Below are 16,927 nucleotides of genomic sequence, written 5' to 3'. Positions count from 1 at the left end.
GTGCACTTGGCACCAGGACACCCTAGGCCGCAGTTCCATGATCGACTTTGTAGTTGTGTCGTCGGATTTGCGGCCTCATGTTTTGGACACTCGAGTGAAGAGAGGGGCGGAGCTTTCTACCGATCACCACCTGGTGGTGAGTTGGCTGCGATGGCGGGGGAGGATGCCGGACAGACCTGGCAGGCCCAAACGCATTGTGAGGGTTTGCTGGGAACGTCTGGCAGAGTCTCCTGTCAGAGAGAGTTTCAATTCCCACCTCCGGAAGAACTTTGAACATGTCACGAGGGAGGTGCTGGACATTGAGTCCGAATGGACCATGTTCCGCGCCTCTATTGTCGAGGCGGCTGATAGGAGCTGTGGCCGCAAGGTAGTTGGTGCCTGTCGTGGCAGTAATCCTAGAACCCGTTGGTGACACCGGCGGTGAGGGATGCCGTCAAGCTGAAGAAGGAGTCCTATCGGGTTCTTTTGGCTCATAGGACTCCTGAGGCAGCGGACAGGTACCGACAGGCCAAGCGGTGTGCGGCTTCAGCGGTCGCGGAGGCAAAAACTCGGACATGGGAGGAGTTCGGGGAAGCCATGGAAAACGACTTCCGGACAGCTTCGAAGCGATTCTGGACCACCATCCGCCGCCTCAGGAAGGGGAAGCAGTGCACTATCAACACCGTGTATGGTGGGGATGGTGTTCTGCTGACCTCGACTGCGGATGTTGTGGATCGGTGGAGGGAATACTTCGAAGACCTCCTCAATCCCACCAACACGTCTTCCTATGAGGAAGCAGTGCCCGGGGAATCTGTGGTGGGCTCTCCTATTTCTGGGGCTGAGGTTGCTGAGGTAGTTAAAAAGCTCCTCGGTGGCAAGGCCCCGGGGGTGGATGAGATCCGCCCGGAGTTCCTTAAGGCTCTGGATGCTGTGGGGCTGTCTTGGTTGACAAGACTCTGCAGCATCGCGTGGACATCGGGGGCGGTACCTCTGGATTGGCAGACCGGGGTGGTGGTTCCTCTCTTTAAGAAGGGGAACCGGAGGGTGTGTTCTAACTATCGTGGGATCACACTCCTCAGCCTTCCCGGTAAGGTCTATTCGGGTGTGCTGGAGAGGAGGCTACGCCGGATAGTCGAACCTCAGATTCAGGAGGAACAGTGTGGTTTTCGTCCTGGTCGTGGAACTGTGGACCAGCTCTATACTCTCGGCAGGGTCCTTGAGGGTGCATGGGAGTTTGCCCAACGAGTCTACATGTGTTTTGTGGACTTGGAGAAGGCATTCGACCGTGTCCCTCGGGAAGTCCTGTGGGGAGTGCTCAGAGAGTATGGGGTATCGGACTGTCTGATTGTGGCGGTCCGCTCCCTGTATGATCAGTGCCAGAGTTTGGTCCGCATTGCCGGCAGTAAGTCGGACACGTTTCCAGTGAGGGTTGGACTCCGCCAAGGCTGCCCTTTGTCACCGATTCTGTTCATAACTTTTATGGACAGAATTTCTAGGCACAGTCAAGGCGTTGAGGGGATCTGGTTTGGTGGCTGCAGTATTAGGTCTCTGCTTTTTGCAGATAATGTGGTCCTGATGGCTTCATCTGGCCAGGATCTTCAGCTCTCGCTGGATCGGTTCGCAGCTGAGTGTGAAGCGACTGGGATGAGAATCAGCACCTCCAAGTCCGAGTCCATGGTTCTTGCCCGGAAAAGGGTGGAGTGCCATCTCCGGGTTGCGGAGGAGACCCTGCCCCAAGTGGAGGAGTTCAAGTACCTTGGAGTCTTGTTCACGAGTGAGGGAATAGTGGATCGTGAGATCGACAGGCGGATCAGTGCGGCGTCTTCAGTAATGCGGACGCTGTATCGATCCGTTGTGGTGAAGAAGGAGCTGAGCCGGAAGGCGAAGCTCTCAATTTACCGGTCGATCTACGTTCCCATCCTCACCTATGGTCATGAGCTTTGGGTTATGACCGAAAGGACAAGATCACGGGTACAAGCGGCCGAAATGAGTTTCCTCCACCGGGTGGCGGGGCTCTCCCTTAGAGATAGGGTGAGAAGCTCTGCCATCCGGGAGGAGCTCAAAGTAAAGCCGCTGCTCCTCCACATCGAGAGGAGCCAGTTGAGGTGGTTCGGGCATCTGGTCAGGATGCCACCCGAACGCCTCCCTAGGGAGGTGTTTAGGGCACGTCAGACCGGTAGGAGGCCACGGGGAAGACCCAGGACACGTTGGGAAGACTATGTCTCCCGGCTGGCCTGGGAACGCCTCGGGATCCCCCGGGAAGAGCTGGACGAAGTGGCTGGGGAGAGGGAAGTCTGGGTTTCCCTGCTTAGGCTGATGCCCCCACGACCCGACCTCGGATAAGCGGAAGAAGATGGATGGATGGATGGATGGATGTTTATTTGTATTCAAGTCATATTGTGATTAATGGAACAGTGTGGTAAGGTGATTGTATTTGTGAATTAGAGAATTTGACATTTTTTTGTGCGTCTTGAATATGGAGTGATGCACATTTGATGTATTAATATGTAATCAAATGTATTAAAATACTGTACTTGAATACATGACCTTGTCAAACTATATGCTGGATTGATTTTAAATTAATTGTTTGCCTTCAATGATTTATTTGAACCCTTCAATTTCTAGGTTGTTCTCAAAAGAATTGGGTATATGTTTTTGAAACTATACATACAGGCTCAAATATATATACAGCACCTGTAATATTTGCTTGTCCCTGACCAAGTTACCTCAGTCACTCTTTTTTGTAGCCATTAACACACTTCTAACGTTTATAGTCCATAGTATGTTCCCTATTCTCTATTGTTACATCAATAGTACACAATAACTAAACTGAAGAAAAAACTACCATCTATTACTCATTTGATTTTTGCTTTCAAAGTCCTCCTGTGTCCATATAATTATTCCACGAGCTTGTAAACAATAACAAAAAAGCAAAACAAAAAAGGATTTTGAGAAAATAAGAATACAGATGTAATCTGATTCTACTCTAGCATTGATCATACTACACTAATACTACGCTTGGCATTGACGCCATCGTTTTAATGATCGATTCACCTAACTCTTACTAAGCCTGCTTCTGGCCCTTTTTTAGGCCTCACCCTTTGTGTTAACGGTACTTGATAATGATACTTAAGACAATAATAACTGCAATTTATTATCTGCAATACAGGTGATTTATTATTAGTTTAGGGGAGCAGCTGCGCACTGTGTGTGGAGACACATAATTAGTTGCTAGACGCTTGTCAGCCGGGGGATTAAAAATAATATAATGTAAACCACGGGGGATTGGCGTTTGTGATCAGCATTAAAAGTAATTACCGTATTTCCTTGAATAGCCGCAGGGGCGCTAATTAATTTAAAACCTCTTCTCACTCCTGCGGTTACCAAAACCATGCGGAATGAGCAAGCATGCTCTAATTATTTTAAAACCTCTTCTCACTCCGGCGCATACCTTATCATGAAAAACACATTTAATAAAAAAAACGTTATTATGATCTTACCTTTACTTGTAGATGGGTCCATGTGCAGCTGCTTCTGATCAAAGGCAGTCTTTCTCATCTTTCTTCAATTTTAAAAGTCTCTGGAGGTATTCCTTTAATTATTACCTCCTGCTTCGATTGAAAGTCCAGTTTAGAAAACGGTTTTATTTTAGATATGTAATCCTCCATGTTAAAAGTGCAAGCAAACAATTGCTGCATGCTTGCTGCTTGTTGTCTTCTTCTGCAGTACCTGTCTCCTGCAGTGCTGGTAGTCGCAAGAAGGATCACTAGCGCCCTCTACCACCTGGAGGCGGGAGTCATTTAATGACTCATATTTGACCCGGCGGAAGTGCCAAGCATGCGCTAATTATTTTGCGAAACGAGTTTGACCCGGCTGTAATTCTAGGCAGGCGAATACTATATTCCCGGCGCCAATTCAAGGAAATACGGTAATTGGCAATGGCAATCACATACTTTTTCAAGAATATCGGCCGATACTGATTAATGACAGTTTAATCGGCACATCGCTAGTACTTAGTGGATGGAATCATAAAGAAGGAAGAGAGGACTACCTCTCATTATTGAAACTTATCTGAGATCAGCAGCTATACCAGTGGTACCCAAAGTGGGGCCCAGGGGCCAAAATCGGCCCGCCGAGTCGTTTCATTTGGCCCACCAAAGGGTGGCTTCCCAAAATGTTATACATATTCATACTCTTTTTAGGCTCACACAATCACTGAGGGTGTGTCCGCAAGGCTAACATGTTGCCATCTGTTGAACGTGATGCTCTCCACTACCTAAATATTGGTAGTATTGGATTACATTTTTACTTATTGTGCAGCTGTACGCTTATAATTGCTGTGGCACATTTTCACTTTGGCTCTTGGAGGCAAAAAGTTGGCACTTCTGATCTAGCCTTTCTGATTCAAAAGAGAAAATGTATTCTTGTAATTTTCGTGCGATTACAACAAAATTATCCTCTTTGTGTGTTTTTTATTTTAAATATAATATAAAAATCATCATACATGTAATATAGCACTATATTAAAGGCCAAATGTGGTGTTCTAATAGTATAAAGCAAGGATACCCAAAGTGGAGCCTGTGGGCAAAATTTGGCCCACCGTGTCATTTGGTTTGGCCCGCTGAAGGGTGCTGCCAAATTAAGGCTGAAACGACGCGTCGACGTAGTCGACGTCATCGGTTACGTAAATACGTCGACGCCGTTTTTGTGCGTCGACGCGTCGCATAATGACGTCACACTACCGTCATGGCGAAGCGCAAAGCAGACGATCAAAGAAGACGATGCGAGCGGTGCGAGCGAGGGGGGAAAAGCATGCCAAAAGTGGTCAAAAGTGTGGGAGTATTTCAATAAACGGCCTAATAATGTTGTTGTATGCACACTGTGTCGAGCGGAAATGGCCTATCATAGCAGCACAACGGCTATGAACGAACATTTGAAAGAAAACCATCAACTAGTCAATCGTCCGCGCGAGCATACGTTGTCATCATTACACAAAAACATGAATGTGTCATTTGTATCTGCTAGGGGTGTAACGGTACGTGTTTTGTATTGAACCGTTTCGGTACGGGGCTTTCGGTTCGGTACGGGGGTGTACCGAACGAGTTTCTAAGCTAAAGTCTTAGCAAGCTGCTTTGCTCCGTCTGCCTCTGTCTCAGCACGCAGCATTGTCCCACCCACACAACCATCTGATTGGTACACACGAAGCATTATCAGCCAATCAGCAGTGCGTATTCAGAGCGCATGTAGTCAGCGCTTCAGCGTGGAGCAGATAGGTGTTTAGCAGGTGAGCATCAGGCAGCGGACTCTCCCCAAATGATAATAAACACCTCCCAGTCAACTACTAGTAACATCACTATGAGCCCGTTGACCTTCTAGAAACTTAAACTGCAGCTCAGCTCACTCGCAGTCCTGGCTTGAGGTGAAGGCTAATTAGCTCTCAGTTCCAGCCACATCGACCCCTTCTGAGCGCCTATTTTCAGCTGCTGGGAATATTGTAAATAAGAAAAGAAGCAAAGCATGTAGACATGCTAACCTTTCTTCATTACAACTGTTAGACACTCACTGGAATGAGTAGAATTGGTTATTGTGTACTGTGTTGGACTGGATGTTTATTTTGCACATTTTAAAAGCAATACTTAATGTTTACAGTGCTCCAGAATATTTAGATTGGCACTTTTTTGTATTGGATGTTTATCTTTATTTTTGCACATTTTAGCAAATAAGCAATACTTTCACTTTTGTTGAAATGTTTACACTGTTGTTACAGAATATTTCGTTTTGCACTTTTTTGTATTGGATGTTTATCTTTATTTTTGCACATTTTAAAGCAAAATAAGCAATACTTTTACTTTTGAAATGCTTATACTATTGCAGAATATTAAGATTTGCACTGGATGTTGACTCTTATATTTGCACATTAAAAAGCAAATAAGCTACTTTTAATTTTGTTAAATTTTAAAAGTTTTAAATGTTTACATTGTTACAGAATATTTAGTCATGTTGTTGTCAATGTTGACTGGGTGGCCATACTTCTTTTTTTTTGTAAATAAAAGCCATGCCTTTTGAAAAAACGGGCCTACATTTATTTTTTCATCTTCATTTTGAATAAAAAAATAATCGGTAAAAGGAAAAATAATCTATAGATTAATCGAAAAAATTATCTATAGATTAACCGATTAATCGAAAAAATAATCTATAGATTAATCGATAGAAAAATAATCGTTAGCTGCAGCCTTATGCCAAATTAAACACATATTTATACTGACCTCTTCCAAGCTTCACAATCATTGATGGTATGTTCGTAAGGCTACACTGTTAAAAAGTCAGATTTTACTGTAAAAACCACCACACATTTTATTGTAAAATTCTGGCGACTGAGCTGCCAGTGTTTTTAATCGTACAATCTATAGATTTTTTTTATAGTATAACTAATTGCGTTTGAATTTAAGAACCCCTGCTCTACGATAAAGTTGCAGCCTTTTGACACTCTATGGAAAAAGATAATCTTGGTCGCCATGCTACACCTACGTTCTATAACAAAAACCTAAACCAGGGGTCGGCAACCTTTACCACTCAAAGAGCCATTTTGACCCGTTTCACAAAATAAAGAAAACAATGACGCTGCATACAACGTTTTTTTTGCTTTGTGCTATGTATAAACCAGGGGTCTCAGACACGCGGCCCGCACCTTAATATGAAAATTTAATGTTAGTGCGACCCGGGAGTTTTATATGAATGCCGCTTGACAGAATCACACTTGCCAACCCTCCCAATTTTTCCGGGACACTCCCGAAACTCAGAGCAACTACTCTCTCGAATGCCTGCTGATTTTCACACTAACAACAATAATAAGGGCGTGCTATAATGGCACTGCCTTTAGCGCCCTCTACAACCTGTACATACAACTTGTCAGCCCAGTCACATGTTGCATGCGGCTTCTGCAGACACATGTACGTGACTGCAAGGCATACTTGTTCAACAGCCATACAGGTCACACTGAGGAAGCTCGTTTAAACAACTTTAACACTTTTACTAATATGCGCCACACTGTGAACCCACACCAAACAAGAATGACAAACACATTTCGGGAGAACATCCGCACTGTAACACAACATAAACACAACAGAACAAATACCCAGAATCCCATGCATCCCTAACTCTTCCGGGCTACATTATACACCCCCGCTACCACCAAACACCACCCCCCCTCCGTGCGTCGGTTGAGGTGGGCGGGGTTGGGGGGGCGGGTTTTGGTGGTAACGGGGGTGTATATTGTAGCCCGGAAGAGTTAGGGCTGCATGGGATTCTGGGTATTTGTTCTGTTGTGTTTATGTTGTGTTACAGTGCGGATGTTCTCCCGAAATGTGTTTATCATTCTTGTTTGGTGTGGGTTCACAGTGTGGTGCATATTAGTAAGAGTGTTGAAGTTGTTTATATCACAACCCTCAGTGTAACCTGTATGGCTGTTGAGCAAGTATGCCTTGCAGTCACTTACGTGTGTAAGCAAACGCCGCATACTACATGTGACCGGGCGACGACATGTTTTAGAGGATGTTAAGGGCAGTGCCATCACACTCGGCACGCCCTCAATAATGTTGTCCGGGTGAAAATCGGAGGATGTTTGCCCCGGGAGAGGCACTGAAATCCAGAAACCTCCCGGAATAATTGGGGGGGTCGGCAAGTATGCAGCTGAGCCGCATCAGAGTGATCAAAGAGCCGCATGCGGCTCCGGAGCCGCAGGTTGCCGACCCCTGACCTAAACGCTTCATAATTTAGCATTTTCTATTCGTCTAATCTGTCTGGGTAAAGTTTCAGAGCGATCCTATGAAATATCTAGGACAAACTGGTTACAGAACAACACCAGGAAATGGCGAAAAATCTGCAGAAAATTAACTTTTTAGAATTTTTTGAGGTTGACAATTAGAAAAGATGCAGAGTTGCATGTGAACTAAATTAGGCACCTGACTGCGTAACAATCTCTGCTATCTTATATTCATATATGGCAGTATGAGGCTAAATTCCTCCCTTGTGGCGCTGGTGCATGGTAAAAATCACTATTTGGCATGTGGACCATTGGCACATTTTTACTTGGGCCCTCGGAGGCAAAATGTTTGGGCACCCCAGAGCTAGACAAACTTATAACCTGAACACAGTTGGATTTTCAACAGGAGAAGGATTCTTAACAATCATCAAAACAAATTTTAATATGGATAAAGCTGTCTAAAATTAAGTACCTTAGTTAAGATATATTTAGATACTTTACATAATGAAAGTAGTGGTGTGGAAGTTTAAATATTTACCTTTTCAATATTATTTAATGCACTACTCTTGTTCTCTACCAAAAGTCATCCAAAGATTTTGCTACATTGATTCCCATCATGCTAATGGCTTTTCCAATTAAAATAACTTACGTGCGTCACAAGGTTACTTCCATCAACTATGTCCATGAACAAAAATACCATTCTGAGAAAGTATTCTCCTTCAAGCAATCTATATCGCCAAAAATAAAGTAACACCACACTGTACATTGGTACGCAGCCTGCACAGGGAACTTTATAGCTTAAAAAAAACCTGGTTGCACTCTACAATATTTTACCTCATGCAATTACTTACAGTATGTATTATCTCTTCTTCTCAGGATTGAAAAAACGTACCAGGAAGGCCTTTGGTATACGGAAGAAAGAGAAAGACAATGACTCTGCGTAAGTTGTATTCTCTGTTACTCGTCATTCTGTCTGTTCTCTAACCAGATAACCGTTTACTGCTGAAAGTATTTATGTGGTGCATCACAAAACAAGAAGGAACATTTATAGAATTAATAATAAGTTAACTTTAATCTACAACATTTTAGCTACTCATATACTCACAGTACCTTTTGACATGCGTATCTGATACAATACATGCCTTTTATAGTTTGATTTGGTATTGACTTAATTAGTATAAGCAAAGGCATTCCATTTATATTCTTATTTCTCTTCTCTTCTGCTTTTATTTCATACAGGGGGTCCCCAGACAGAGAGGGGGGTGTAAGTACCTGTACATTTAATGCAGTGTATCCATCGAATATTGTCTTTTATTTTTTTTTTTTTTAGTTTATTCGCTTGTGAAATGCATTCATAAGTTGATGTAAGAAACTGCATAGATATTTGTTTGTTGTAACTACTTAAGCTGACGCTCAAAATGTTAAGCACAATTAATTAATCATCTACTTTTAATTTGTTTGTCCTTTTCACTTGCCAGGAACCCCAAGAGGTTGAATCGGTACTGACTACAGTCCTCATAGTACACTAGCCTGTAGAGTAGAGAGCAGTATGTGCATCTTAGACCCTGTAGAGATCATTGTTTCTATTAGAAGAATGAATGAATACACAATAATGAATAAATAAAAGTCAATTGAATTAGATTTTTTGTGTGAGATTTAGACTCCGAACCCAGTGGTACCTCAGTTTTTGTTAGTAATCTGTTCTAAAAGGTTAGCTGAAAACCAATTTGTACAAAACCCAAAGCGATTTAATGTAAATCCAATGAATCCGTTCCAGACACCCGAATATATTAACACAAAACACATTTAGAGAGAATAATTGTTGGCCAAGACGGGGATAAGTGGTTAAGGAGGAGGGCAGGGGAGAGCCATGCAACCTTTGTACATTGTTAGTTCTTTCTTTATCAAAGTGCTGGCACTCGCAACTTTCTTTGGCCCCCTTGTGGGATATTTTGCAGTTGTACTTAAGAAAAAAAACAACACACTGACTGAGTCACCAACACGTGGTATTCTTTGTTTGGGAGTTTGATTGCGGAAATGATACGCGTACAAAAGGACAAGTTTGTTACATGCCTATTGGCCATATGATAACCGAGATGATATTCGAAATACTTTGTTAGAAACTAAATCATATGAAATTTGGGCCGTACAAAAACCGATGCACAACTGTATTTCGTTGCTATTCTATACACTCTTAATATTATCAAGGGATATTTTATGCTTTATTGACTGATGGTGGTCTGTATTTTGTCATCTTCTCTTCGCAGTCTCAAAGAAAGACTAATGGCACCCCGAATGGATTTTATGGAGAAATCGACTGGGACAGATATGTAAGTATAACGTATTTAGTCATTTTATCACATAAGATCCTAATGTATAGCCACATTAACCTAAAGCACTTAAAGTGACAAAGGTGCAATTTATCTCCCGATATAAGTGTAAATGGAGCTTTACAGTACATTGACTCACTGTGTTTCAGAACTCCCCTGAGGTGGATGACGAGGGTTATAGCATCAGACCTGAAGATGAGGCGGAGAAGCCAAATATCCTCATGCACTGCTCGATTAATCTGAGTTTACCATGGATGAGCAGAATCCTTTTTAGGTTTTATTAGTACACCTAAATTATCATGGGCTGTTAGGAATTGTGTGTATTTCACATGAAACATATTCTGGGCTAAAATACAACCTTAAATATTTAATAAGGATTTTTATCAATATAGTATGGAATTTTACAAAAGTAAATCACTATATTACCTTTGAATCTTATTATTTTTTTGTACACATGCAGCATAGTACATGAAAACTATGCTAAATCCTCCTGCAACACACTTCACAAATGTGGCATCAAACACAATGGACACAATGTATTTAAAACACACAAAATAACTTTTTTCCCCTTCAAAATACTGTCAGATTAATACCAGAGTGGATTTATGATTTAAGAAGATCCGGGGCTTCAGCCCAAATGAGTGAGAATTTTTTAGCATAAAGCAGACAAAAAGCCCAGGATTACAAGCAAAATTATTATTACCCAAGCTTGTTTGTATTTTTCCCATGTAACCACATTACTGTACGTTGTACCATAACTTTACTGACAGTTAGCTAACATTTAACAAACCAGCTGAGTAATGTCAAACAATTTTCATATCAGATCACAAACCTAAATCATCACCCGTTTCCTCATAGCTGGCAGTGTTGTCAGTCTGTTTTGGTACTTCTACTTGAAAAAAATCCTAATATTCATCTTTACAGTCTTCTCATGGCTTAGGTAGGCAGCTGAAGCGTTTCTTCTTCAGGGGAGGCTCAGGTAAGCCGCATGCAGGCTACTTTACACAGCTGCTGCCTCTCTGGTATTGCAGGCTACTTTTACAAAAGTAGAATTCAGATTCTGAGCTTTTCAGAAAACATCCAGAGCGCCCCTGCTAATTTTAATGCAAATACATGCAAAAATACCAAATACAAATTTCGCTACAGATGCAGCCCTAAGGATCACATTGTTGACTTGCTCATGGTATTGTTGGTTGAACAAATATTTGAAACGTAAAACATAAACTTTCCTTGACTCTTCACGTCCACGTTGCCCTAAGACACATTTCTTCTCCTCCGATGAGTCAGAAGGAGAGGAGGACCACAGGAAAAAGTTCAAAATTAAGATCAAACCCCTCCCGGCTGATCAAGTTGTGGCAGTGCCCTCATTTGAAGAGCTCAAAGCCTCCATAGGCAATATTTCTTTATCCCCATCTCCTCTGGTGAGTTACATGAATAACATTGTTGCTTTTCAGTAATGTTGTGTAATGTGGTTGATGTTTATGATTGTGTAAATTGCTCATTTTCATCCTCTTAAATGCTACTATATAGTGTTACTGCTAGTTAGGGCGTATCTACAGTATGTAAACAGTAACTCAAAATGGCAAAACAAAATCACATAAATGATCTTTTAGACCTAAATCCAGACACATTATTTTGGAGGTATTAGGTAAGGTTTCACACTACATCCTTTTGTGTGTTTTAATCAAAACTCTTGTTGGTTTCCCCTGTATCGCAGTTTATGAACAGTAATCGAACATTGGCGTGAACCAAGTCAACTACGTGAGCAATCCCAGCGTCTATATTATACAGTGGGAGAAATAAACATTCAATACTCTGCAAAGGGGCTAAAGTTACAAAATCAGCAAAGAAATTAACAACCTGAAATCTTTATGGTGGATTCATTTTAACAGAGAGCGATAAAATAACAACAAAAACATTAAAAAACAAAGACAAATTTCAGTTTTTTACTGCCAGAACAGAAAATAAATATCTACCTATCGGTCTATCTAAAGGTTAGAGAGGAATTTGTATTTGGTTGAGCAAGAATAACTACCAAACCACAAGGAATGTGAACCCTATTTTGCTGCTTAGCAAAAAGTGAACTATTTCCACTTTGAATTCTAAACTCATGGCCCATCATTAAACCTAAAGTTCAACATGATTACCCATTTCTAATAATATCTCAGTGACCACAGAATTCTGCCATTCATGTGGCATCTGTGGGACATCTGCTGATGACCGGCTGCCAAAAGAACACAATACCTAATTTTAAGAAGCTGTTAATGATAGCCAAAATTAGCAGTAGGAATTGTGAGTAATTCCTCTATTTAGCACTGAGGAGGGTAGCTTCGGTGACCATGCTGAATAATTTATGTAGGAAAGTGGGCACACCGAACCTTTGTGTCATTTAACTGTTTGAGGTTGCCAGTAGTCACTTGAGCTCTGGATCGCAATAATTAATTTGTGCTTCAGTGGCATCGCCCGGTATTGACCACAGCTGTGTTGACCCGATCAGGTGTGAAGGTCTTTTTATGCTGAAAGTGGTTGTGTTCATTTGTGCAGTAGGCTCAACCAGAGGTGCACTATATGGTGACATATATTGCCCTTATCAATACATTTCTTGTTTTGTGTATTTGCCATCAAAACCAACTGAATTACAATGTAGAGCAAAATGTTATTTCTGCTTTTCTGTTCAAAGTGTCATTTTCATGTACCAAAATAAATCTGTGCACAGAGACTTCATAGGGTACTACCCAAGTAAAGTATAACTGCACAATCTAAAGGCGTACACACTAGTGCAGTACTTTGGGCGTGATTTCCCCTCCCTCTCCTGGTCCCCAGCTGGCCTGTGATCATACTGAGCATTAGTGCTACAGCACATTTGCTTGTCCCATTACTTCCATTCTTCTTTTTTACTGCAATTTCCCTGATTATTCAGTAGAGGTGACAAAACAAATTTCTCGTTTAAGAGAAAAGTTGTCTAGCAGGCAGAGGGCAGAAGTCTTGCAAGCAACATGAAAGTGGTCGTGCACAGTGTACACTAAATTGTCTGCGCCGACTACAAAATGTCACTGGTGCTATTGTTGACTACAAATAAAGGAAGCTACTAAGCTAAATAGTTGACCAGTGTCATTTTGGTTAAGGTGTGCGTGCTCAACTATTGTAGTTTTAACCCACACATTAGGGGTGATTTTTATTTCCCACTTTGGATTAACCTATAACAGGCCGGTCAAGGTCAGGCAAAGTCCTGGATGTGGCCAGCGGGCCCTACTTTGCTTTTCTATTAAATATATAGTTATTTTGATACATAAGTAATGGTTTGATTTGCACTGTCATATGGATATTAATTTGAAAGATATATGCTGATTGCGACCGTTGTTTAGGTAAGCCAAATATCAAAATCCCAGTGATGATGATCATGATAAGAAAACTAAACTACAAACATATTTATACAACATATTTTTAAATGAACTATTTAATCGAAATTGGCCTTGTACTTGACAGATCATGCAAGTACGTGTAATTCCACAGCCTGTTAGGTAGAATCATAACAATGCATTACACATTCACAATAACACCTTCTTTGGAAATTCAGTAGTACTTCAACTTTCGAGCCTAATTGGTTGTGTGACAGAGCTCTTAACTCAAACACTTTTATCTGAAATCAATGTCTCCCATTGAAATTAATTGGAAATATATTTATTTGGTGCTTGGCCGCCCCAAAACATCACCATTTTACCATGTCACATGTCTTTAAAAAATCTACTAACTTCTAGATAAGACATATTGTATAAAAACAATACAATATAAAGTACTACTAACAACTGCAGTAATTTTATGAAGTCATGTAATATGTACAGTACGGTATTTACCTTGGAGAGTCGACTTCTTCGGTATCGCCTTCTAGCTGCTACTCCTTCAAACACACCATCAGCAGCTTTTCCATATTTTCATGGATAAATGTCTGCCGTGTAGATATTATTTTGACATTCTTGGTTGGCGTTAGACTCATTCTGCTTCAGTAAGGTGCAGACTGTCAGGGATACGCTCAAATTGATTTGCCATGTGGCACCACGCTCTGTCTTGTTTTTGATGATTTCTTTAAATTAAATGAATGTCATCCACTTCTTCTTCTCACTGTCCTTCACACTCACTTTCTTCCTTCCCATGGTTGGAAAAACAAAGTTATTTCAATCTCAGGCTATAAGCTAATGCTAGCGCGTAAGACCAGATGTTTTGGTCAGATCCTCTGAGTTCACTGTGACATTTGTTACGCCAACTAATGACGGGGATGTTTGTAACTCAGATTTTTGCTCTAAACCTAAAGCATAACAATTAGCCAAGAGACAGTTCTTAAAACAAGTTTTAAGTCAAGGCACTCGTAAGTTGAGGTCCTACTGTATTGATTGATTACATTTGATGCAGTTGATGATTTACACATACTTTTTGTTTTACTCTCCCTTCAGTCTTTTTTTCATATTTTTTCTTCTATTCTCCCCTTTTTTGTTGTTGCCTCTTTGTAGAGGAGTCCGGTAAGCCTTTACCTTGCATGTTCAAGTGTTTTTTAAATTTTTTATTTAATATTTTGCCATATATGTAGCTATATATTTTTATGGATGATGACTTATTGACAAATCTTATTGATCCTGCAAGCTTTGCATATTTTCACAGCTTAGTCACTTAAAGTACTTTGAATCATTGAATCTAGTGTCTGAATAACACAGTAAGGAGACAAGGAATTCAAAGTGTTCACAATTTCAAAGTGCATTTTAAAACCTAGTCCTAAATTATGTATTTTTATTCAGCATATGCAAATAAAATAATAGCTGCAATTTTGTCAAGGAGAATCTAGGAATTACAAAATATTGCATTAAAAATTTCACATTTGAATAGTTTTATTTTGTAAAGCTAACACAATGCCATTGTTTTCATTAATTTACCTGTCTCAAGTTGAACTATTCTTTAATATGACACTGCACCCTCTTCCGTTTGTTGATTAAAAACAAATCTGACGGACAGCATAGACTTGGGATGACCATCAGAGAAGCAAAAAGGTCATAGTCTCATCACTTCCTGTTTACATTGTAAGGACAACAATGATTGGTTACGAGAAGTGGCGTCCCGCAGTGTCCTGTTCCAATGTGTCCAATGGAATGAATAGTTTCCAGCATGCCCCTCCCCCTGTTGCATCACAGTAATCACTCATGGCTCACTGCACAACTGGAGCACGCACATGAGCGAGGCGTGGCAAGGAAAGGATTGATGACGTGACGCAGAGAGATGGCGATATTGCAGTACAAACTAAAGACATGATACAGGAGAAAATTGAAATAAAATATTGGATGGCAGCCTTAGTGTTGGGTTTTAAAATAAGTGGATATTGAAACAAATAACATTAAAAATATACATTGGCATTAAATCATACATCCATTTTAGCCTGCTTTTTATATGTATTGAGAAACACAGGATATGAACATACAGAAATGTGGCGGGGGAAAAAATATTACAAAATCCTCGAAAGCTGAGCATAAGACTTACCGGTTTCTGGCATTCTTCACTCTTGCTGCAGCTGTCATCCTCTGATTCACATGATGTCTGTGTTACTGATTTGTTACTCTCTGACCAGGTGTCTCTTCTCTCTTCCTTTTTGCTGGTCACAGAGACGTAGCCCGGTAAGTGTTCCTTTTCCACCGTCTTTGGTCGGGCTTGATATGTCACGTGGCTTCACTTGGTTAAACGCAAGCGAACATGCATATATTGGGATTAGTGGCTGAAGTGATTGCTTGAAACTGTCAAAGTCAGAGGTACAAATAAAATATGTACAATCGAATATACACGTATATACAGTATACATGTACTGTAATATTTATTTATGAACAGCTTCATGCTGGACCAATTTACTGGGATTTCAGTTTCAGCAGTTGGACTCTGGTGTCTTACTTCAGTCACTTAAGTTCCCACTGTGTCGCTTTTCTGGCTTTCCTCTCTCACCCTTTCTCCTTAATGTTTGTGCCCTTTCTGCCTTTTTTGCCCTATGTTCATACATGCATGCACATATACATGACTGTTTAGGAACATATCTTGACAGGCAATATCTGTTCTGTAGTACCTTTCCATTAGCAGTTACTGTAAATGTAATTTCTTGCTCTCTTCTCAGTACAGTAATTGTGCTTAGTGGTTCTCAACTGGTTTGTGTGGCTCCCCTTGGGGGAGCCACACAATTTTGTTTCTAAATGTGCCCATCTACAATCCTTATGTGAGAAAAAACATTTATTTCTCTATTCTGTACATTCTAGATAGTAAAAAGCTGCCAGTTCAAGGTGGCTAACAATGCAGATATTGAGTATACAATCTATTCCACCTTTAAAGAACTCTAAAAAACATTTAAAAACCTCCAGCACCATTTTATATACATGTTGTAAGTATGTGTGCAATGTAGTAACATGCACACTCACACTCATGATAACATGTATTACTTATATTATTTTGCTTATTTTGATAACTATAGTTTCTTCTTTTCTGGGCGCATTGATTTCACAGGCTGCATAGCATCTGTAGCAGTGGTTGCCATCCGCAACAAATACAGATCAAGCACTTTCTGTGTTTGCTGCCACTACTGGAAGATTTTGTGAGAGCCTTGGAGTGTTGTCATGTAGCACTGTTGCTAAACATTTCAAATAAGAACATAAAACAGTGACTTACAATGTCCACAGTCACTGAGATGCCGAGTGATGGGATGGTTGTATCTTTCTGCCCTTGTGCACTTCTTGGGCTACTAAATTTAAAATAATCCTCTGTCCTCAGATACAAAATGCTTGCTGGTGATGTTACCGGGTCTTATGCTATGTGCCATTTGTTGAGAGCTTTGTAATAT

General features: G+C 40.9%; 1 protein-coding gene across 19 annotated transcripts in view; it reads left to right on the top strand.

The window, feature by feature from the left end:
- sgip1a (SH3GL interacting endocytic adaptor 1a) overlaps positions 1-16,927 on the top strand; it is a 90,780-nt gene that overhangs the window by 37,192 nt on the left and 36,661 nt on the right. For 13 of the 19 annotated variants that reach the window (XM_062028283.1, XM_062028290.1, XM_062028282.1 and 10 more), the window contains exons 2-8: positions 8,618-8,681; positions 8,981-9,005; positions 9,220-9,240; positions 10,009-10,071; positions 10,221-10,284; positions 11,320-11,492; positions 15,714-15,725. In XM_062028283.1, coding sequence (XP_061884267.1) covers positions 8,618-8,681; positions 8,981-9,005; positions 9,220-9,240; positions 10,009-10,071; positions 10,221-10,284; positions 11,320-11,492; positions 15,714-15,725 — 422 coding nt within the window. The remainder of the gene's footprint in view (positions 1-8,617; positions 8,682-8,980; positions 9,006-9,219; positions 9,241-10,008; positions 10,072-10,220; positions 10,285-11,319; positions 11,493-15,713; positions 15,726-16,927) is intronic. The other 6 variants (XM_062028288.1, XM_062028299.1, XM_062028301.1 and 3 more) reach the window with 2 other exon arrangements.

The sequence above is a fragment of the Entelurus aequoreus genome, linkage group LG19, assembly GCF_033978785.1.
Source record: "Entelurus aequoreus isolate RoL-2023_Sb linkage group LG19, RoL_Eaeq_v1.1, whole genome shotgun sequence".
NCBI lineage: Eukaryota > Metazoa > Chordata > Actinopteri > Syngnathiformes > Syngnathidae > Entelurus > Entelurus aequoreus.
Note: the sequence above shows the minus strand (reverse complement) of the source record. Positions and strands in the feature narration are given on the sequence as shown.